A 24,686-nucleotide genomic window follows, 5' to 3' on the forward strand; every position below is an offset into this window, starting at 1 on the left:
CGTCGGCGAAAACCCCGAAAAGGAGCAGAAACGATCCGAGTAGATTTGTGTTAGTTAGGCAGGCGTGTGGAGGCCGTGGGTCAGAGAGCTCAGAGACGTTAGTCTGCTCAGATCAGCCGCATCACATGACCGGGCCTCTTACTACTAAGCGGCGCGGGCGAATACGGGCCACTTTTTGTCAGTTTCAGAGGCTATATGGAGATTCTGGCGGCCAAATATCTCTGACGATATAAAAATTATAAAACATAAAAGCACGATTTTGCTTGGTTTTAGGTGCGGGTGTGAGGAGATGTTACGCCATACGTGTGGTCTCCGCGGCGATCAGGCCACGCCCCTCCATAGTGAGCAACTTTTAATCCAGTTTACTTAGTCTGCTCTCTAGCAATATTTTAACTTGTGGCACATTTCCCTTGTTTAAGGATCCTAAATTGTAACTGCACTTGTTGCATTGCTCTGCAGAAATAAAATTCTAGTTTGTCTTTAAATGCTACTAGTTTCTGTTCTTTAATATTATACAGAGCTAAACTTTAAATAGGCAGTGCATTCCCAAAATTAATATCTATTTATAAAATATATATTCCTCTTTTTAAGAATGACATTTTATTGGAGGAGAATACTTCTTATAACATTATACTACTTAATCTCAGCATAGCCTTCCACATCATTGACTAAGCCCTCCTCATTACACGACTCTCTGAGATTGGCACTCAAGATAGTGCATTGTGCTGGTTCACTTACTTTTTGAGTAACAGAACCCAAAGCGCACTAATGAGCTCAACTCTTTCAAAGCTGAAACTAATCAAATACAGGAAGCTCTAGTATCCCCTCTTCTATTCAGCCTCTACATCAAACCCGACCTAGATATAGCCACAAAACACTAAATATGGATCTACTCCTTCACAAATGACATCCAACTATACCTTCCTCTAGAAAAGAGACATGACTCCCAGATCATGAAACTCCACAACTGTAATTGAAATCAAAACTTGGATGTCTACATAAATGCCTCAAACACAGAACTCCTTTGGATCCACAAAGCACACTGTATCTTCACCCATCCCTCTCAAATGGGAAACCACTACCATAATTGCAAAATACCAAGCATGCAGCCTGGGGATACTTCTTGACATAAACCTTTCACTCTCCTGTCTCAGGTAGTCTCCTCCTCATGCTACTATCTCCGACAGCTCCAGAAAATAAACTACTTCTCTGAACCCAACTTCTCTTTGCCTTCGTCCTGTCCCGCATGGACTACTACAACACACTATTCAATGGACTGACTGCAAAAAATCTCCAGCACCTACAATGAATATAAAAAGCACCAATTTAGACTCCTTAAAAAACCTCCATGCCCATGACCCCATCTCAGAAGCACTAATTTTGGATGTGTACGGAGGACGACCTTATCATGGTGAAAAATAGTGAAAGGTGGATCAGCCACCAGTGCATGGAGCTCACTGACCCTCCTGGCAGAAGTGAGAGCTATAAGAAAGACCACCTTCCAAGTTAGAAATTTAAAATGCGCTGTGGCCAAAGGCTCAAAAGGAGGTTTCATTAACGCAGAAAGAACCACATTAAGATCCCATACAACAGGAGGGGCCCTAAGAGGTGGCTTCACATTGAAAAGGCCCTTCATGAACCTAGAAACCAAGGGATGAGCTGAGAGGGGTTTTCCATGAATCGGCTCATGAAAAGCTGCAATAGCACTAAGGTGAACTCTTATCGAAGAGGATTTAAGACCGGAGTCAGATAAGGATAAAAGATAGTCCAACACCAGTCCCACTGCTGTAGACATGGGATTATGGTGATGCAAAAGGCACCAGGAAGAAAACCGAGACCACTTTTGTTGGTAACATTGAAGAGTAGACGGTTTTCTGGAGGCATCAATAATAGAACGGACAGGCTGAGAAAGGAGAGAGTAAGCCGAAGTCAGCCCGAGAGATACCAAGCTGTCAGGTGTAGAGACTGTAAGCTGGGATGAAGTAGAGTTTGCTGATGCTGTGTAAGCAGTGAAGGAAACAGAGGAAGAGGTATGGGTTCCCTGGAACTGAGTTGAAGCAGAAGGGAGAACCAATGCTGTCTGGGCCACCGTGGAGCGATGAGAATCATGGTGGCTTGTTCCCTCTTGAGCTTGAATAATGTGCGCAGCATGAGCGGAAGAGGAGGAAATGCATAAAGGAAGAGATCGGTCCAGTCCAGGAGAAATGCATCGGGTTCCAGACGGTGAGGAGAGTAAAGTCTGGAGCAAAACAGGGGCAGTTGATGGTTGTGAGGAGCTGCAAAAAGATCCACTTGAGGTGTGCCCCATTGAGAGAAAATGGACTGGAGAGTCGAGGGGTCGAGAGTCCATTCGTGAGGTTGAAGAATTCTGCTGAGATTGTCTGCTAAGCAATTCTGTTCCCCTTGGATGTAGACTGCCTTCAGGAATAGGTGACGAGCAGTCGCCCAGGTCCAAATCCTTTGAGCTTCCTGACACAAGAGACGGGATCCCGTCCCCCCCTGTTTGTTGATGTAGTACATTGCAACTTGGTTGTCTGTGCAAATGAGTAGTACCTGAGGAAAAAGAAGATGTTGAAAAGCTTTGAGGGCGTAAAACATCGCTCTGAGTTCCAGGAAATTGATGTGGTGTTTCTTTTCCTGGGCAGACCAAAACCCCTGAGTCTGGAACTCGTTCAAGTGAGCTCCCCATGCATAGGGGGAGGAATCCGTGGTGATGACCAGTTGATGAGGAGGTAGATGGAACAGTAGACCTCTGGATAGATTTGAGGATGTCAACCACCAAAGAAGCGACTGCCGAAGAGACGAGGTCACAGATATGAGTTGTGAACACGGATCCGTCGCTTGAGACCATTGAGTCTCTAGGGCCCATTGAGGAGTACGCAGGTGGAGACATGCGAAGGGGGTGACATGCACTGTGGAGGCCATGTGTCCCAGAAGTACCATCATGTGATTTGCAGAGATGGACGTTTGCTGCCATACCTGTTGACAGAGATGAAGAATGGTGTGAAGGCGATTTTCTGGAAGAAACGCCCTCATCCGAACAGTATCTAGAATGGCTCCGATGAATTGAAGTCGCTGAGTTGGAATAAGGTGCGACTTGGATAGATTGATTTCGAATCCCAATAGTCGAAGAAAGAGAATGGTCTGATTGGTGGCAATCTGAACGGCCAGAGGAGAATGAGCCTTGATGAGCCAGTCGTCCAGATAAGGGAAGACTTGAAAGTTGTGGGAGCGGAGATAAACTGCGACCACAATCAGACATTTGGTGAATACCCTGGGAGAGGAGGCTAGGCCGAAGGGTAACACCTTGTATTGGTAATGATGTTGGTTGACAAGGAAGCGAAGATATTGTCTGGACGTCAGATGAATCGGGATGTGAGTGTACGCTTCCTTGAGATCGAGGGAACATATCCAGTCTTCCTGAGAGAGAAGAGGGTATAGGGTGGCAAGAGATAACATCTTGAACTTCTCCTTGACCAGACATTTGTTGAGATCCCTGAGATCTAATATTGGTCTGAGATCTCCGGTCTTTTTGGGTACGAGAAAGTACCGGGAATAAAATCCCAGGCCTCGCTGGTCTTGAGGAACTGGTTCGATGGCATTGAGAAGAAGGAGGGATTGAACCTCCTGAGCGAGGAGGAGGGACTGAGCCTTGTTGGAAGCAGACTCTTTTGGCAGACCTAATGGTGGAGGGGTCTGAAAGTTTAGGGAGTAGCCGTGGGCGATGATAGCAAGTACCCACTGGTCGGAGGTGATTGCTTCCCAGCGAGAAAGAAAAACATGGAGTCGACCTCCTATGGGCTGAGGAAGAGGACAGGAGGGAGGAAGACTGGCAATGCCCTGGAGAAGAGAGTCAAAAGGGCTGTGTCGGCTTAGGTTGAGGAGCAGGCTTTACGGTAGGCTGTTGTTGCTGACGGGCCTGTTGCTGTTGTTGACGCTGCCTGCGAGGTTGAGGAGGATGAGGCTGAGCCGGTCGAGCAGAAAACCTCCTTTGATATGAAGATTGTTGCCTGAATGGACGAGGAGGAGGAGGTTTCTTCTTGTTTTTCAACAAGGTGTCCCACCTAGTTTCATGGGCGGAGAGCTTTTGCGTGGTGGTATCCATGGACTCCCCAAATAGCTCATCCCCTAGGCAGGGCGCATTGGCAAGCCGGTCCTGGTGGTTTACATCCAGGTCTGAGACACGTAGCCATGCCAACCTTCTCATTGCCACAGACATAGCAGTAGCCCGTGATGTCAGTTCAAAAGTATCATAAATTGAACGGACCATAAACTTTCTGAGTTGCAAAAGACTAGAGGTACATTGCTGAAAAGCAGGAAGTTTACGGTCCGGAATATACTTTTGAAAAGAGGTCACCTGTTGAATGAGATGTTTCAGGTAAAAAGAGAAGTGGAATGCGTAATTACCTGAACGGTTGGCCAACATCGCATTTTGGTAAAGGCGTTTTCCAAATTTATCCATGGCCTTTCCTTCTCTGCCAGGAGGGACAGAGGCGTATACACTAGCTCCTGCAGATTTCTTCAGGGTTGACTCCACCAGCAGAGATTCATGGGGAAGTTGGTGTTTGTCAAATCCTGGAATTGGAATCACTTTATAAAGAGATTCCAGTTTTCTTGGGGCTCCTGGGATCGTCAAAGGAGTTTCCAAATTCTTATAAAAAGTTTCCCTCAAGATGTCATGGAGGGGCAACTTCAAAAACTCTTTAGGAGGTTGGTCAAAATCCAAAGCATCCATCAGTCAAGAATATGCTGCCTGCTTGTCCTGGGATAAAATAAACTACTTCTCTGAACCCAACTTCTCTTTGCCTTCGTCCTGTCCCGCATGGACTACTACAACACACTATTCAATGGACTGACTGCAAAAAATCTCCAGCACCTACAATGAATATAAAAAGCACCAATTTAGACTCCTTAAAAAACCTCCATGCCCATGACCCCATCTCAGAAGCACTAACAGCAGCCAACTGGCTACCCATTACCAAATGTTGCATCTTTAAGGGCTTAAGTTAATAGCATACAAGTCCTTACACAACATGGTGCCCAGCTACATATCAGGCAAACTTCCTCCATATGCCTCAAACAGACCACTCCACTTCTAGGAGGAAACACATCTACAGATATCTCTTGGTCATGTCCTCCAACTCCAACATGCCAGAAACCATTCCTACTCCACTTCTTGCCAAGTTATCGGAATCAACTGCCTTCTCACATCAGATCCCTCAAAGGGCTTCTGAACTTTAAGAGAGCAATAAAAAAAAACCTAAACTTACCTTTTCCCATAAATCCAGTCACTCCCTTCCGACCAAATGTATGCTGAGCTAGATCCACTCCGTGTATGTCAACTGAAGATGTTAACTTGTTAATGTATAATGCCCAAATTGTATGCTAAACTTGTCTCTTTGTATATGTCAACCAAGATGTTCTAATGTTACTGTATGCATGTAAATTCACAATCCATTTGTCTATGTATTATGCATGTCAATCCTGTATCCTGTTCTAAACTCGTTGGGGAGGACGGGATATAAAATGAACCAAATAAATAAGTTTACTTGGCCAAAGTCATGTCATTACAGAAGAAAAGCAATATTCAAAACTCACATTCTAAGTTCCACTTATCAATGTTAAAAGCCACACTAATACTAATATGTACACATACCTCTTCTAGTATTGATAGGACCACCCCGCATAGCCAGCACCAGTTTCAAAGTGCATCCTTCTGAAATGCTAAAAGTACAAAGACAAAAAAATTAAAAGTCAAATAATTCATTGTTTAAAACAGGGTTGGCTCAAGGAACTGTTGTATCCTTAATCAATTTTTGCATTGATGTCCCCCCTGCTGCAATTAGGTAGCTTCATTTCTCTCCAGTCTCCCTTCCCCCCCACTAGTGATGAAGAGTGCCAAATTCCTGAATCCCAGTCTGGCATCTCAACTTCCCTTCTCTTCTCCACCAAATGGAGGGGTATGTGTGTGAAGAAGAGATGGAGAGAAGCTAAACAAGGATTTTTGCATTCTTCATCACCAATGCCCTGAGCCAGTGCCTTACCGATCCATAGGCTGAGCTGGTTCTGATATGAAATATCAAGAGTAATAAGGAACCCAAATGGTTCATACACCTGTTAGCACTAACTCACCTGTAATCATTCAAACAATAGTCATCCTCTAACTCCATGTTATTCCAAATCAAGTGTTGCTGAGAGACAGGAATACCTGAAAAAATGAGAAAACCTTATTCAAAAGCAACATAATAGCCACCGAGCAATGACTAGTGGCCATAGATTAGAAGAGAAAAGTGCTGCCCGATTCAGGAAAAAAAATTTTGATTCAATTCAGCCTATTGAATTGGTATTTCGATTCGATTCGAATTTCCTGCCCAATTGGGTGTTTTTTTCAAACATCCTGGTGGGTTTATTTTATAGCCTCTTCACCCCCTTTGCCTTCTCCTAACCACCCTGGCGCTGTGGTGTAAACAAAATAAACAAACAAAAAACACTTTTCCTCTCTTTCTTAAATCCTAGCTCACATTTGCGGTCTAATACCAGCTCTGGCAGGATACATGTTTCAAATCTGCCATATTGTAATCAGAAAATGGAAAATAAAATTAGTTTTTCTACCTTTTGTTGTCTGGTCATTATTCAATCTTGTTGGGTCCAGGCTCTGGTTATCTTCTGATAACTTGCTTGCCAGGGTCTCCTTCTTTCTTCTTTCTCCATTATAACCATCCATCTGCCATCTCTGTCTTCCACTTGTTTCCTTTCCCTCCCCCGGAGGTCTGGCATCTTTCTTTTTTTCGTCTCCACAGATCCACCTTTTCTTAACTACCCTTTCATCCAGCATCTCTCCCTCCTTCCCCACCACCCCAGGGTTCACCATCTCTCCCTTTCTTTTCCCAACTACCCCCCTCTCCACACCATCCCTTGTGTCCAACTTCTCTGCCTTTCTGTTCCTTACCTCCCTAAATCCCATTGTCCATCATCTTTCTCCCTCTCCTCTATTTTTAGACCCATTATTTCTTCCCCCCCCCAAGTCCAGCAAATGCACGTCTCTTTGAACCCCCCTTCCCTCCCTCCGTGTACTTCTACACCAGGGCCCCCCCTGAAGGTCTGTCCCCCCCTGAAGACGTGCACCCCACCCCTGAGGGCCTGTCCCCCCCTTGAAGGCCTGTCCCCCCTTTGAAGGCCAGTTCCCCCCCCTTAAAGGTCTGCACACACCCCTTGAAGGCCTGTTCCCCCTGAAGGCCTATGCCACCATCCCTGGCCTGTTCCCCCTTTGAAGGCCTGTCCCCCCCCTTAAAGGTTTGCACCCCTCCCTTAAAGGCCTGTCTCCCCCGGGAAGGCCTCCGTGTTCCCCCTGGCCTCCCCGCTCCGTTTACCTCATAGCTGCAGTCTGCAGCGAAGATTGCAGTTAAAGCGTCTTTGTAAACTTGCTTTGAGCTGTTTCCTCTGCTGCGGTCCCGCCTCTCCTCTGACATCAGAGGCAGGATCACAGCGGAGGAAACAGTTCAAAGCAAGTTTACAAAGATGCTGTAACCGCGATCTTCGCTGCTGACTGCAGCTATGAGGTAAACGCAGTGGCGTACTAAGGGGGGGGGGCGGGAGCGATCCGCCCCGGGTGCAAGCCCTGAGGGGGTGCTCCGGCGTCCGTTCCCCCCCTCCCCGACGTCCGGTTCTTCCCCTCTGGCCTCCCCGCACCATTTAGAGTAGCGAAGCAGCCTGCAGCAAGATCGCGATGTCAGCGATCTTGCGCTGCTTCATGCTGTTTCCTCCGCCGCGGTCCCGCCCCCTCCACTGACATCAGAGGAGGGAGGGCGGGTCTGCGGCGGAGGACAGCACAAGCAGCACAAGATCGCTGACATCCTGCTGAAAAAGAACGTGCGCTGGTAGGGCTAGTCTCAGTTAGGGTGCTGGTCTTAGACCAGAGAGTCGCCACGTGAGCGGACTGCTGGGCATGATGGACCACTGGTCTGACCCAGCAGTGTCAATTCTTATGTTCTTAGGGCAGACGCTGGATGGAAGAGAGTGAAAAGGCAATGAAAGCAGAAACCAGAGACGACAAAAGGTAAAAAAAAATAATTTTATTTCTATCTTGTGATTCAAATATATCAGATTTGAAATATGTATCTTGCTAGACATAACTGGGGAGTGCAAAGCCCAGGCAGTGCTTCTTTAGCTTCCAGCTGGCTTAGGGCTCTCTCTGACCAGTTGCCCTAGTTCCACTCCCCTAACACCATTCCTGTCATGTGTGACTGTGGTATTCTGTTACATGATATTTGTGTAGCATTCTGTAATAATTTGGCTTATTCAGTTTTCTTGATAGTAGAGGGGATATATGTGAAGGGGAGGGGAGACGGGTTTTGTTGATCTTTGCCCTGTATTATTTGTATTTATAAAATGACAATTGTATAGAATATTGTTTCTTTTTATACTTTAATAATATATGTTCAATATAAAATCATAACTATTTGAGGCTTGTGCGAATGGGATCAGATGGTTTGTGGAACCGAGCTCGCAGGAACGGGGCGGCGATGGTTTGAAAAAAAAATTTCAGTCTTAATAGTTTGCCGGTCCACAAAATAATTATTTTATTTCCGCCGGTCCATAGGTGTAAAAAGGTTGAAGAACACTGCTCTAAATGGTGCGGGGAGGCCAGAGGAGAAGAACCGGATGTCGGGGTGGGGGGTGCAAGCGGTCCTTTGGGGTGGGGCTGGCAGGCAGGCCTTCAGGGGGAGATGCAGGCCTTAAAGGGGGAGACAGGCCTTCAGGGGTGAGATGCAGACCTTTAAGGGGGGGACAGGCCTTTGGGGGGGACCCTGGTGTAGAAGTACACAGAGGGAAGGGGGTGTTCAAAGAGACGTGCATATGCCAGACTTTGGGGGGGAAGAAATAATGGGTCTGAAAATAGAGGAGAGGGAGAGAGATGAGGGACCATGGGATTTAGGGAGGGAAGGAACAGAAAGGGAGAGAAATTGGACACAAGGGATGGTGTGGAGGAGGGATAGAGATAATGGATAGGAGGGTAATTGGGAAAAGAAAGGGAGAGATGGTGGACCCTGGGGTGGTGGGGAAGGAGGGAGAGATGCCGGATGAAAGGGTAGTTAAGAAAAGGTGGATCTGTGGAGGGAGATGAAAATAGGAAAGATACCAGACTTCCTGGGGAGGGAAGGGAAATGGAAAGGGAGGACAGAGATGGCAGATGGATGGTTAGCATGCAAAGAAGAAAGGAGACCCTGGCAAGCAAGTTTTCAGAAGAAAACCAGAGCCTTGGACCAACAAGATTTGAAAAATAACCAGACAACAAAAGGTAGAAAAATTAATTTTATTTTCTGTTTTGTGATTACAATATGTCAGATTTGAAATGTGTATCCTGCCAGAGCTGGTGTTAGACCGCAAACGTGAGCTAGGATTTAACAGAGAGAGGAAAAGTCCTTTTTGTTTCTTTATTTTATTTACACCACAGCGCCAGTGTGGTTAGGAGAAGCCAAAGGGAGTGAAAAAGCTATAAAACCCACCAGGATTTTTGAAAAAATCACCCAACTGGGCAGGAAAATCGAATCGAAAAACCAATTAAATAGGCTGAATCGAAATTTTTCTTCCTGAATCGGGCAGTTTGCACTACTGTCTCAGACTTTAGGACCTGGGATTGGGGAGAGATGGCATCCTCAGTACTTTATAATGCAAGTGAAACGAGGATTTGGTCAGACTTTTGAAGGGTCTGCAGAAGAAAAATATTGTATAGGCTGGGGACATGAGACAGCAGGAAATGGGAACTTTTCTTCCTTCTATTTTTGTGAATGGAAAGGCTGAGGATGTCAGAGAGTTCAGTTAAAATATGTGCTTTATAAGAAAATATAATAATGTGTTTTATAAAGTTTATAGCATTGCTAGCCTACCCAGTGGTGGTGGTGGCAGCGTGTCAATGTGTTGAGAGGAAGAGGTGGTCTGGGAAATTCTGCTGAGAAAACTCCGGGCCCATTTCCACCCCCCAGTTAGTCCACTCCACTCAACTGGTTCACACACTGAGTGGGTCTTTTGGTGTTGTTTTGGGATCTCTTCCAGTGGTTTGTCAGTATCTCCTTCTGGTCCAAGGAAGGAAACTTTGTTAATCTTAGCATTGACCTACAGATTATATTTGTAACAGCGCTGCTTATGTGGCATTAGGCTATGTAGTGATCGAAAGAAAAAAAACAGACCTTTGCACATTTTTGCACTATATGGTGGGTGTATGAGGAGATTCACATTTCCTGCACAGCTAAGTCCGTGTGAAGTTACCTTGTGCTGTATTTGACATCTAGCAAGGTCTCTGTTTGGAAGGAAAGATCTAAGCTTAAAAATGAAGTGGCCAGAAGTTATGGTAAAAGCGGATAGCGTAGCTGGTTTTAAGAAAGGTTTGGACAAATTCCTGGAGGAAAAGTCCATAATCTGTTAATAAGACATGGGGGAAGTGTCTGCTTGCCCTGGATCGGTAGCATGGAATGTTGCTACTCTTTGGGTTTTGACCAGGTACTAGTGACCTGGATTAGCTACCATGAGAATGGGCTACTGGGCATGATGGACCATTGGTCTGACCCAGTTAGGCTATTCTTATGTTATGTTCTCATCTGTAGGGGCCTTTGTTTTCACTTCTTATTTTAATGTATTTTTTTTCTGAGAACTTATCAGTGTTTTTTTTATAATGGGAACAAAATGGAAGAGAATTAATGTGTGTGGAATGGGGGGGGGGGGGTAACTAATTTCTTCAGCTAAATAATTCAATCCACCTCACCAGACATAGGAGAACTCAGGCACCATTCACACACCCTCCAACCAAAAACGTCAAAAGAAAAAAAAACTGTTCGACAACCTCCTAGCTATTCGAGGTGCAACACTCGACCCCCAACTCTACAACCTATTGACCTCGACCACAGACTACAAAACCTTCAAAAAAGAAATAAAAACCCTTCTATTCAAAAAACACATAAAACTGAACTAACACAATCAGAACTGTCCCAAGCATCACCTGCAACTACTCCATATGTACTTCTGATGCCATGACAATTCAGACATAATTTATGTTATGTTATGTTTGGAATAATAGTTACATATATGAGGTTCAATATGAGAAAATTTTCACTGCCTGTTTCTATTTTGACCATTTATTCCGTTTCATGGTCATTACAAAAAATATTTTTTTACATGGGGGGGGGGTGTCAAGAAATGATGGGCCCCGGGTACCACATACCCTAGGTATGCCACTGGGTAAACGGTGCGGGGAGGCCAGGGTGAACACGAAGGCCTTCCCGGGGGGGTGCGCAGTCCTTCGGGGAGGCCAGGGAAGCCAGAGACCAACACAGCAGCACTTCCCAACTGACTCTCCCTCCTCGCCCTCTAAAGCAGGTGTGGCAGTGGCTGGCCAGCAAGAGCAGCGTTGCCGCTCCTGCTTTAGGGGGGCAAGGGTCAGACGAATCGGGAAGCCAATTTTGGGGGGTTTTAAATCGATTTGAATCAATTCACCCGAAGTGAATTGGTAAACTGATTCAAATCGTGAATCGGGCAGCACTAGAAGAGAATATTCTTAGTTATCACCTTAAATCTAAGGATAACAGTGCATGAGGAGTACAAAAAAAATCAAACAAAAAAAAAAACAACTTTCAGATTCTGGCTACATTTTCACATCTTCTTATTGTTAAAGCAATGATAAAAACCTTCAAATGTAGCCAAATTTAAGGATAAAGAAAAAAAAAATGAAGCTCCATACAAGAGTTCTCTCGAGAAGAGGTTGACTACCCACGTGTTCAGGAATGGAGCATCTTGTCACACTAGAAAGAAACGCTATACAATCACTTGTCTTTTTGTAAATATTTTTTTAATGTAATAAAGTTCCTTCCTACATCTGACAAAATTGTAAGTAATTAATAACTGTTGACGCTTACTGCAATTAGCCTGGTGTAAGAGACAGTGTGAAGTGTTGTTGGCCATGTTGCATGTAAGCCTCTATCAAACTTATATTTTAAAATGTTATAAAAATTCAGTATCTCAAATTCTCAAAATTATAGGTGGCTGCAGTTGAAGCAGGCCATTCAGAAGGGGTTCCCTGATTGGCAAAAATTAAAAACTCATTATAGCTTGCAGATCCTATGCTTCCAGGCAGATTTTTCAGGGTATCAGGCCGCTAGGTGCTATAAGTTAATTTCTGAATTATTGTCTAAAAAACCGAAAAATAGTCTTAGGGACATTTGGAGCATCGAGAATAAGCAGTATATTTCTGTGACTCGATGGCCACGAATTTGGACTTGGAGGATGAAATGTGCAGTGTCAGCATCTATGAGACAAATGTATTTTTTTCTGTTACATAGATCTTTTAGGACCCCCGTTAAGTTACACAAATTAGACAATTCTATGTCTAATAGATGCTGGCACTGTCATTTAGACACTGGGACACTGGATCATCTGTTGTTCTATTGTCCTTTGATACTCAACTTCTGGAAGTCAATATGGGGGGAAAATTAACATTATATTAGATTCATCAATTCCACTTATGTATGAGGCAGTCATAGGTGGAACATTATTACATGTTAAGCCCCCCTTAGACAGATATAAATGCCGTCTTTTCCTTATAATGACTGGGATAGCCATGCAGATGATAACCCGAAACTGGAAAAACTATGATTGTCTGACTTTTCCCTTTCTGGTGGGCTAATCTGTGCTCCAGCTATGGATATGAGAAAATGAATGCAGAAAGTCTAAGGTACAGTATTCTTTTTAAATTGGTTTGGGGTCCGTTGGCATCATATGTTACTTCTCTATAGCAGGTCTCTGACTATAAGTCAGGTTTTGTTTACTTACATACACATCCAAAATAGGGTGGGGGGGATATTTCTGTCCTAATTTGCCCCTAGAGTAGTTACACTTGGGGTGGGAGGAAGGGTGGGAAGATATTATTAATATGAAGAGGGCAAGGTTATTGTGCAAATAAATGTCGCTATGTTTTATTGTATAATCATCGAGTGGGGGGTGGGAGAAAATAAGTGGTTATATATATAACTAGTATTTAAGCTCGTTACATTAACGGGTGCTAGTAAAGCCTTCCCTCACGTCCCCTATTTTCAGCCCCAGCTCCAAACCCATTTTTACCCCTCCAGCCCTCTTCTCCCATCTTTTCCCTTTCAGCTCCAGCCCCCTTTTCTCACCAGCAGCATTTCCCTCCCCACTCCACTTCCCTGTGCAGTAGAAGCTTACCCTCCCCCTCCATTTTCCTGTGCAGCAGCAGCATTTCCCTCCCCCAACCCACTTCTCTGTACAGCAGCACCTCTTTCGTGCTCTCCCTGTCCCTCTTCCCTGCTCCCCTGATCTAGCAGCACCTCTTCCCTGCTCCCCCGGTCCCTCTTCCCTGCTCCCACTGTCCAGCAGCACCTCTTTCCTGCTGCTCTGTCCCTCTTCCTTGCTCCCCTGGTCCAGCAGCACCTCTTCCCTGCTCCCCCTCACTGCCTTCCAGACTTTGTCCCACCCCCACCCTCCGAAGCCAGCTTGCCTGCCTGCCATCCCCCTGTGCAGAACTCTCTCCCCCCCCCGCCAGCAGCACCTCTTCCCTGCTCCCCAGTCCCTCTTCCCTGCTCCCCCTATCCAGCAGCACCTCTTCCCTGCTCCCTCTCACTGCCTCTGAAGCCAACTGTCCTGCCAGTCATCCCCATGTGTAGTAGAACGCTCTTCCCCCACCACTATCACCGCCGTGCAGCCGACCCCACTGACCCTCCCACCGCGAGACGACCGTCAAATCTCCTGGCTCCAGCAGTGGCTGCATCACACTAAAGACGCTGCTTTGCGGCTTTCCCATGCTCTAATTTCTTCTGCCGCGTCTCTGATGACATCATCAGAGATGCTGGCAGAGGAAATCAGAGCATGAGAAGGCCGCAAAGCAGCATCTTTAGTGTGATGCAGCCACTGCTGGAGCCGGGAGGTTTGTACGTCTCGCGGTGGGATGGTCAATGGGGGTTTGTGTGCACCGTGAAAGGGTGCACGGGGGGAAGGGGCGACGATGGTGGCGAACGACGGCAGTGAACTTATAGTGAGGTGGGAGTAGAAGCGCGCATGCGCTCTAATGCCGGCGGGGCCCTACAGCTCACGGAAAACGGAACCATGCAGGTGACAGTGCGCATGCGCTTTAGGGTTTCTTTATATTAGATTGTAAGTGGATGTGCTTAAATTGATGTTTTATGTGTTATATATTCATGTATTGCACTTTTGAAGTATGGAAAATCAATAAAGAATTATTAAAAAAAAAATTTTAAACAGTATGAGTAAGATTATCCAACTATTTCGGGAATTACTACAACTATTTGAATCTTTGGATACCACAGTTTAGGTTAGGATCTTGCTTGTGTGATTATTTGATGTGAGTCAAAGGTTCCAGTGAGCCTAAAGTTTTTAGAATCAAATATAGTAAACTAGTCTTTAAGCCCGTTACATTAACAGGTGCTAGAATAGATGTGTCTGTCTGTCTTTCTCTCTCTCTCCCCTTTGCTGCTTTCTGTCTGTCTCTTTTTCCTTCGCTGTCCACCACCACCCCTTGCCAGCTCCCCCTGTCCAGCAGTAGCCCTTCTCCCTTCCTTTTATGTCCCCCTTGTCCAGCAGCACTCCTTCCCTGCTCCCCCTGTCCCTCTTCCCTGCTCCCCTGTCCATCAGCACCTCTTCCGTGCTACCCCTGCCCCTCTTTCCTGCTCCCTGGTCCATCACACCTCTTCTGTGCTCCCCCTGTCCCTCTTCCCTGTTCCCCCGGTCCATCAGCACCTCTTCTGTGCTCCCCCTGTCCCTCAGCACCTCTTCCGTGCTCCCCCGTCCATCAGCACCTCTTCCGTGCTCCCCCTGTACCTCTTCCCTGCTCCCCTGTCCCTCTTCCCTGCTCCCCGGTCCATCAGCACCTCTTTTGTGCTCCTCCTGTCCCTCTTCTCTGCTCCCTTGTCCATCAGCACCTCTTCCGTGTTCCCCCTGTTCCTCTTCCCTGCTCCCCAGTCCATCAGCACCTCTTTCGTGCTCCCCCTGTCCCTCTTCCCTGCTCACTCATCCATCAGCATCTCTTCCGTGCTCCCCCTGTCCCTCTTCCCTGCTCCCCGGTCCAACAGCACCTCTTCTATGCTCCCCTGTCCCTCTTCCCTGCTCCCCGGTCCATCAGCACCTCTTTTGTGCTCCTCCTGTCCCTCTTCCCTGCTCCCTCGTCCATCAGCACCTCTTCCGTGTTCCCCCTGTTCCTCTTCCCTGCTCCCCGGTCCATCAGCACCTCTTTCGTGCTCCCCCTGTCCCTCTTCCCTGCTCCCTCATCCATCAGCATCTCTTCCGTGCTCCCCCTGTCCCTCTTCCCTGCTCCCCGGTCCAACAGCACCTCTTCTATGCTCCCCTGTCCCTCTTCCCTGCTCCCCGGTCCATCAGCACCTCTTTTGTGCTCCTCCTGTCCCTCTTCCCTGCTCCCCCGTCCATCAGCACCTCTTCCGTGTTCCCCCTGGTCCTCTTCCCTGCTCCCCGGTCCATCAGCACCTTTTTCGTGCTCCCCCTGTTCTTCTTCCCTGCTCCCCGGTCCATCAACACCTCTTTCGTGCTCCCCCTGTCCCTCTTTCCTGTTCCCCCATCCCCCGTCCCTCTTCCCTGCTCCCCGGCCCATCAGCACCCCTTACCTGCTCCCCCTGTCCAGCATGTTCGTTTTCAGCCTGGTGAGGATAGCGGCCAGCTGTAGCGAACCTCGCAGGCCGCTATGCACCTCAGTAGCAAGTTCCCTCTGATGGGATCGCGTACATCAGAGGAAACGTGCTACTGAAGTGCTGAGCAGCCTGCGAAGTTTGCTACAGTCGGCCGCTATCCTCACCAGGCTCCTTTGAAGAGCGGCGTCGGCAGCGGTACTGACCAGTTTCACAGCAGCGGTGGCAACGATGCGGCTCTGGCGCTGCTGGGAGAGAGCTTGCCTGCGCTTCCTCCAGCAACAGTGGTTGGTGAGTGAGGGTGGGAGGAGGGGAGTGTTCCTTGCAGTCGGGTTCTGAAATAGAATGTGGCCACGGATCAGAAAACATGGCCGCAGGGATCATGAAACCCTAAGTGCGCATGCGCGCTTAGGGTTTTATTATATAGGATAAGCTCTTTATTTATACTAATTCAATGTGAGGGTTATAAAATTTAAAGAAGGGCTTCACTTGCCCTGGGGAGTACCCACAATGAATAAACACAGAAAAGACAAAAGTCTTCTTGGCAAGCCCCAAAGACAAAATCTCCAGTACATCACTACAATTAAACGGCCACAATTACCAAATCTCCAAAACCATAAAAATACTGGGTATCACACTGGACACACACCTAACCATGGCAGACCACATGAATTTAGTGATGAAGAAATGCTTTTGTACACTCTGGAAACTAAGGACCATCAAAAAATACTTAGACGCCACATCCTTTAGACTACTGGTGCAGTCGCTGATCCTATCAACATTGGATTACTGCAACATTGTTTATCTAGGTATCCCATAAATAACAGTAGAAAAATTAAGAATAGTGCAAAACACGGCAGTCCATCTAATCTTCGGACTGAGAAAAAACAACCACATTAGCCCTTATTAAAAAACTTTGCACTGGCTAACAATGGAGGCGTGAATTCTGTTCAAATTTGCCTGTATTTGTTTCAAGCAGGCCTGGGGTCTTGCACTTTCCTACCTACAACCTCACTTCATATTACACAACCTCACAAAACCAACCAGAAACCGAAATATCTTTTCATACCCAAAGATCACAGGCTGCAAATACAAATCCTTTTTGGACAGGACCTTCAAGTTCCAAGCAGGCAGACAGTAATCCTGGCTGAATAACTACATAAACAGAGCCAGTCTGACCTATGGCACATTCCGAAAATCAATTAAAACCGCTCTGTTTGACAAATTCATCTCCTAAACAGAAGTCTCTCCACTCTCAAGGCTATTTTCTCTATCTTTCACGATGTAATTTGATATCCTCTATCTATTTCTTATGTAACCCTCACTTCTTGCCTCCTGTAATTCGCCGATTGTCCCGCCTTCTTCGAATGTGAACCGCCTAGAAGTCTCTCAACTATGGTGGTATAGAAGAATAAAGTTATTATTATTATTAAATCTGTGTACATTAGAGGGGGCTCATATATATTTTTCATTTATATTGTCGGTATCCTGAAAATCTGACTGGTGTGGGGTCTCCAGGGCATGTTTGTGAAGAGGATCAATGATTCAACATTTATTTACTCATATTTCTTATATATTAAGAGAAACTTCATAATCTGAAGTCAAAGATTGACCTTCCTTTTATAAAAAAAGATAGAAAATAAAGCTCTTGATATTGGACATAATTGCTCAAAACATTAGAAAAATATCTTTAAGTCAAATCAATTTTGGAGCAAAATAGGGTACTTTTGGAAAATTTATAAAAGCAAAAAAGTTCTACATCATAACAAATTCTACCCCTTCTCTATCTTCTGATGAATCATCATTAGTTTTCATAAATTGTTCCATAGATTGTTTCAATTTCTCCCGTCTATGCCATTATATTCTCAACCAATATTTTCTGGTCTCTATCTCTTCTACAGTTAGCATATCCAGTTTTTTTTAAAAGGTGTGCATAAGTTTCTGGAGGAAAAGTCCAGTCTTCTTTTGAGACAGAAATGGGAAAGCCACAGATGTCCCTGGAATTGGTAGCATATAATCTTGGGATTCTACCAGATACCTGTGACTTGGATTGGCCTTTGTTGAAAGCAGGATACTGGGCTAGACTAATGTTCTGAAGGTTGTAATTGTGAAGATAATAAAGTAAACTTCTGGGAAATGGATGTGTCAAATTTTGCTACAGCTTCCCAATAGAATCAACAAATATATGAGAAGGTTTAGTCAAAAGCAATTGCTTACTATTTCCTCCCGAGGGAGTAACAATCCTTAAGCCTAGCAAATTGCTCTCTGAAGCTCCTCTCATCTCAGCATTGCACCAGTTACCGTTTGCCCAAACACCACCATAGCAGCTTCCTCCAACTGTTCTCTGGGTCAGGCAGGTCCTGCTCGAGTGTCGCCAGTCAACATTTTTTATACACAACAACCTTCTCAGCTAGGCTCAGCAAGATGTTAGCCAAAAGCAGGAATGCCAATTATCCTTCCCTCCAGGTTGCCTGCAAGCCAGCCATAGCTCTAGTGCTGCCAATAACAAAATGATCCATCGAACTGCTAACTGGTGGTTCAGAAGGCACTGCAGGATATGTAAGTCTTACCTTCCTCTTTACCATCAGGAGAGCAGAAGTAAACTCTTTTCCTCGATTTTTCTTAAGCAATTGTGGAACAGCCAGAGAGCTACCCTCTGGCAGCAAGGGTTCAGGATGTATACACGTGTGCTCTGCTGCTGTTTTTATTTTTGGATTTATTGTTTTCCTCCTCTTCATTACCACCTCCCTTCTTTCCATGTTCTCATTCATTATCTGTTTCCATTTTTTCCTTTCTATTTACTTCAGGGGTGTCAAACTCAGACCCACGGGCCAAATCTGGCCCGAAGTGTTATTATATTTGGCCTGCAAGAAAATACCAAATGTTTACTAGAGCTGGCCCGCTGGGTATGTCAATGTAGGACAGCTATACTATCTTCATGATGTGTGTAGTTGTTTTTAGACCTTTCACTTTTATTTATTAATTATTTTTAATCGGGTTTTAATTCATCATGTGACCATTGATTTCTTTAGCGGGTTTTTTTCGTGCCACTTTTTGCTTATGATAATGGTTGTGACTACGGCACTTGTCATGTTTTCAAGTTTTCATTAAAATTTGATACCATCGCTTATACAACTTCTAAGTGATTTAGTTTTTCAAGCCGGTTTTACTTTCAGTTTGCTCAGCTCAGAGTGTTACAGATTGTCTCTACTAGGTAAGAGCCACCATGGCTTTATTTCTATCTTGCTTTTTATTTTTAACGTGCACATAGTTATTTTAAGTTCCCCATAAAATATTAGCTGATGGTTTTTATGTTTTCTATAATCTATTGGTACACTGCGATGTTTGTTAGTGCAAGACAGCTACACTTTTTAACGCTCTGTAGCGGAGACTTTTTATTTATGCATTTTTAAACCTTTCCGCATGCAAGATTTTATTATTTATTTTTCACTATTTATATTATTTTTTTTTTTTTGTTGGGTTTTAGTTTAAGTTCCTGCGATGCTTCTTTGGCCACTTTTATGTTTACACTCTTAGGGCCTCTTCTATTAAACTGTGTTAGCAGTTTCTAGCGTGGGGAGCTGCGTTGAATGGCCCGCGCTGCTCCCGATGCTCAAAGAGTTCCTATGAGCATCGGGAGCAGCGCGGCTCTCTGTGCTAAAAACTGCTAGCGCAGTTTAATAGAAGAGGGGGTTAGTTTCTTTTGCCGAACCTTGTCCTTAAACATGGTTATGACCATGGCACTTGTTCTGGTTGGCCCGCGACTTTGTCCAAATTTTTAATTTTGGCCCACTGTGTATTTGAGTTTGACACCCCTGATCTACTTCATTGCTTATTTCAAGTACTTCTGCTTTAGTCTTATCTCTCATCACTTTCAATTATGTCTCTCAAGCTAAAGGACAGCAGCTAAAGATCAATAAGGTCCATCTAACTACCCAGAAAGGTGCCAGGGTTGAACCTGCTGTTCTGTGCAAGTCATACAAAGTTATTATTTTGCACTGAGTGAAAAAACTCTGAAAAACTTTTTATTCTATCCTCTTACCATAAAGGGATCCTCTTTGTATATATCATGCCTTTTTTGGATTCCATCAATATTTTACCCATACCTTTTTCCATGAAAGGGCATTTCTGAAATCTAGCACCATCTTCATGAAAAAGTATCTCTTACATAAGTACATAAGTACATAAGTAGTCGCCTCCGCCGGGGCAGACCAGAGGTCCATCCAGCCCAGCGGTCCGCTCACGCGGCGGCCCACCAGGCATATTGCCTGGTCAGCGGTCCCTGACTAATTTTATTGCCTTCCTCTACAGTTATCTCTAAACCTTCCACTGCTCTTATCTGTACCCCTCAATCCCTTTGTCTTCCAGGAACCTATCCAGGTCATCCTTGAAACCCTGTACTGTGCTATTTCTTATCACGGCCTCCGGAAGGGTGTTCCATGTGTCCACCACCCTCTGTGTGAAAAAGTACTTCCTTGCGTTTGTTTTAAACCTGTCCCCCTTCAATTTCATCGAGTGACCCCTTGTTCTTGTGGTTTCTTTCAAATTGAAAAATCTGTCTTTGTCAACCTTTTCGATGCCCCTCAGGATCTTGAAGGTCTCTATCATATCTCCTCTGAGTCTCCGCTTTTCCAGGGAGAACAGCCCCAGCTTCTTCAGTCTGTCAGTGTATGTAAGGTTTTCCATACCCTTAATCAGTTTAGTTGCTCTTCTCTGGACTCCCTCAAGCATTGCCATGTCCTTTTTGGAGGTACGGTGACCAGTACTGTACACAGTATTCCAGATGCGGGCGCACCATAGCCCGGTACAGTGGCAGGATGACTTCCTTCGTTCTGGTCGAGATACCCTTCTTAATGATACCTAACATTTGGTTTGCTTTCCTCGAGGCTGTGGCGCATTGTGCCGACGCCTTCAATGTCGTGTCTACCATCACTCCCAAGTCTCTTTCCAGATTACTGACCCCTAGCATTGATCCCCCCATTTTGTAAGTGAACATCGGGTTCCTTCTCCCTATATGCATGACCTTGCATTTCCCTACATTGAAGCTCATTTGCCACTTTTTCGCCCATTCTTCCAATGTCGTAAGATCCCTTTGGAGATTCTCGCAGTCAACCGTGGTTTCAACCTTGCTGAATAGTTTGGTGTCATCTGCAAATTTGATGACCTCGCATTTTGTTCCCGCCTCCAGGTCGTCAATGAATATGTTAAACAGGAGCGGTCCCAGCACCGATCCTTGAGGAACCCCGCTCGTGACCCCTTGCCAGTCCGAGTAATGGCCCTTTACACCAACCCTCTGCTTCCTGTCTGCCAGCCAGTTTTTGATCCATCAGTGGACCTCCCCGTGCACCCCATGGTTCCATAGCTTCCTGAGCAACCGCTCATGTGGTACCTTATCGAAGGCTTTCTGGAAGTCTAGGTAAATTATGTCTATGGGTTCTCCTTTGTCCACCTGGTTGTTTACCCCCTCAAAGAAGTACAACAAGTTTGTGAGGCACGACCTACCCTTGCAGAACCCATGCTGGCTCGACCTTAGCTGTCCATTTTTTTCGATATGGTCACAGATGCTGTCCTTAATCAGTGCCTCCATCATCTTTCCCGGGACCGATGTGAGGCTTACCGGCCTATAGTTTCCCGGGTCGCCCCTCGAACCCTTCTTGAAGATGGGCGTGACATTAGCTATTTTCCAGTCCTCCGGGATCTCTCCAGTTTTTAGAGATAGGTTGCATATTTGCTGAAGTGCCTCTGCTATTTCATTCCTTAATTCCTTGAGCACCCTTGGGTGAATGCTATCCGGACCTGGCGACTTGTCGCTCTTTAGCTTGTCTATCTGCCTGAGGACATCCTCCTGGCTCACCTCTAATTTGACCAGCTTGTTATCTTGATCTCCATTTTCTATTTCCTCTGGTTCCGGAATGTTGGATGTGTCCTCCCTCGTGAAGACCGACGTAAAGAAGTCATTTAACTTGTCAGCTATTTCTTTTTCCTCCCTCACTACTCCCTTTCTATCCCCATCATCCAAGGGCCCCACTTCTTCCCTCGCTGGTTGCTTCCCCTTTACGTACCTGAAGAATGATTTGAAATTTTTTGCCTCTCCCGCTAGTCTCTCTTCATATTCCCTCTTTGCTCTCCTAACCACTCGGTGGCATTCCTTCTGGCTTTCCTTGTGTTCCTTTTGGTTGGCCTGCGTTTGATCCTGTTTCCATTTTTTGAACGATGCTTTCTTGTTACTGATCGCCTTTTTTACAGCTGCCGTTATCCATGCTGGGTTCTTTATTCGATTTTTCTTGCACTCTTTTCTGAACCTGGGGACGTACAGGTTCTGTGCTTCGTGCACCGTACGCTTGAGCAGGGTCCAGGCGCTTTCTACGGACTCTACCTTCCTTGTGCTGCCGTTGAGTTTCTTCCCCACCATTTTCCTCATTGCATCATAATTCCCTTTTCTGAAGTTGAGCGCTGTTGTTGTGGTTCTTTTCACCCTGGATGATCCCAGTTCTAGTCTGCACTGGATCATGTTGTGATCGCTGTTTCCCAGTGGGTCTAATACCGCTACTTCCTTTGCAGGTCCCCCCAGTCCACTGAAGATTAGATCAAGAGTAGCTTCTCCTCGTGTAGGTTCCATGACCAGCTGTTCCAGGAAGCAGTCCCTCGTGGCTTCCAGGAATTTGGTCTCTCTCTCGCAACTTGAGTGCCCGATACTCCAGTCTATCCCAGGGTAGTTGAAGTCTCCCATCACCACCACACTTCCATTCTTGCATACCTGCCGCAGTTCCGTCTCCAGGTCCCGGTCGATTTCTTCCGATTGGCCAGGCGGACGATAGTATAGACCCAATTTGATGTCTGCTCCAGATCCTCCTGGTAGCTTAACCCATATTGATTCCAAGCCTTCCGACCTTACTGCTGTTTCCATTTTGGTTGAGGGTATGTTGCTTTACAGTGTCGCTCCCTCCCCACCTTGCAGCTATAGTTTCCATATTTGGAAAAAATTACTTGAAAAGATCTAAATGAACAACAACAAAAAAAAATCTATAGATCTTCCCCATCACTCTTCTCCTCCAGAGTATACATATTCAAGTATTTTCTTGTACAACTTCTTTTAGAGGCCCTATACAATTTTTTATTGCTTCTGTTTGAACTGCTTTGAGTCTATGTTCTTTGCAAGATATAGCTTCAAAACTGAACACAATACTGATTCTGCCCCTCAGCCAAGCATCCTTTTAGCATTAGCCAACACTTTGACATCTTCAGACATTATCACCTGAGGTCCCTTTCGTGGTCCATGTACATTGGCTTCTTATCTCTTATCATATATAGCTCATTTGGGTTTCTGCACCTCAAATACATCAGTCTACATTTCTTCACATTAAAGCTTAACTGCCAAGCATCTGCCCACATTTCTAATTTTTGTAGATCCCTTCTTATGCTTTCCACTCCTTCCACGGTGTCCACTTTGTTGCTAATGTCTGTGTCATCCTCAGAAAAGGCACACATTTCCTTCTAACCTTTTGTCAGTATTGTTCACAAAATACTGAGTAGAATCAGCCCCAGTACAGATCCCCTAGGCACTCCACTACTCATCTTTCTCTCTTTTGAGTGAATTCTACTACCACCAACCTCTGTTGTCTGTCAGTTAACCAATTTCTGATCCAGTTAACCACTTTACATCCCACCCTGAAGCTGCTCAATTTATTCATGAGCTTCCTATGAGGAACAGCAGATGCTTTGCTGAAATCTAAGTAGACTGTATTCAGTGCATAGCCTCAATCCAGTTGTTTTGGTTTTTTTTGTTACTCAGTCAAAAAATCAGATTTATCTGGCAAATCTACCTTAGGTGAAGCCACATTGACGTGGATTTTGCATCCCATTAGATTGTAGAAACTTCATTATCTTTTCCTTCAGCAACTTTTCCATTATCTTTTCACTAGAGGTTAGATTTACCAGTTTATAGATTTTATTTATTTAAATATTAGTATTTTTTTTAATACCACACAAATTTGACTAGCAGGACTAGGTGGTTTACAATCTAAATATAAGACACAAAATCAAGAAAGGAATTCCATTATGTGAATAGAAAAGATACTAGTCTAAGAACCATCCAGACACAAAACACTACATACAAAAAAAGAGAGGTACAGAGGCTGATATGAAACACAACCAAGCTCTAGATCAGGGATCTCAAAGTCCCTCCTTGAGGGCCGCAATCCAGTCAGGTTTTCAGGATTTCCTCAATGAATATGCATTGAAAGCAGTGCATGCACATAGATCTCATGCATATTCATTGGGGAAATCCTAAAAACCAGACTGGATTGCGGCCCTCAAGGAGGGACTTCGAGACCCCTGATCTAGATTCTTACCTTTGTGAAGAGGGACCATACCTTTGTGAAGAGGGACCATACCAGTCTCTCCCCAATACCATGGAACATATCCTATTTCCAAACATCCATTAAACACATCCTTTAAAGCAGTGGTCTCAAACTCAAACCCTTTGCAGGGTCACATTTTGGATTTGTAGGTACTTGGAGGACCTCAGAAAAAAATAGTTAATGTCTTATTAAAGAAATTACATTAAGGAATAGGCAAAATGGAAGCAATCAATTAGAATCCAAAGAAATCTCTCTTGCCATATACAACCAAGAATGCAAAGAACTGGACAATGATATTTAAACACTGGGGATATCTCAGAATGCTACCCTGATAAATATCAGCGTGGCAGCACTCCTCACTGAATTCACCCTGTGTATATCAAAGCTGTTTTGCTACTCTTTATTATATATCAGCCATTAGCTTTTATTAAAGACTTTATTTAAACTTTTTTATCTTTATCTGTTATATTTTTTTCTAATTGGTTATATCTATTAAATCTTCTACAATATTTTTCATGTTCTTCAACTTGTCATGTGATTGAACTTCATCTTATTATTTAAGCTTATTCATTTGGGCATTCCAATCTCTAACATTCATAAATGAACTTAGCATTTTTTGATAAATGCACTTAGCTTTTTTTTAAAACTGCATGGCCGCACTGTTCCC

At 44.9% G+C, this 24,686-nt stretch overlaps 1 protein-coding gene across 2 annotated transcripts in view; it reads right to left on the minus strand.

The window, feature by feature from the left end:
- The window catches only part of ZFAND4 (zinc finger AN1-type containing 4), a 125,120-nt gene that overhangs the window by 76,684 nt on the left and 23,750 nt on the right, over window positions 1-24,686 (minus strand). For both annotated transcript variants that reach the window (XM_033942345.1, XM_033942346.1), the window contains 2 exons: window positions 6,133-6,208; window positions 5,657-5,724 (listed from right to left, as the gene is read on the minus strand). In XM_033942345.1, coding sequence (XP_033798236.1) covers window positions 5,657-5,724; window positions 6,133-6,208 — 144 coding nt within the window. The remainder of the gene's footprint in view (window positions 1-5,656; window positions 5,725-6,132; window positions 6,209-24,686) is intronic.

Source organism: Geotrypetes seraphini, chromosome 4 (genome assembly GCF_902459505.1).
Source record: "Geotrypetes seraphini chromosome 4, aGeoSer1.1, whole genome shotgun sequence".
Taxonomy (NCBI): domain Eukaryota; kingdom Metazoa; phylum Chordata; class Amphibia; order Gymnophiona; family Dermophiidae; genus Geotrypetes; species Geotrypetes seraphini.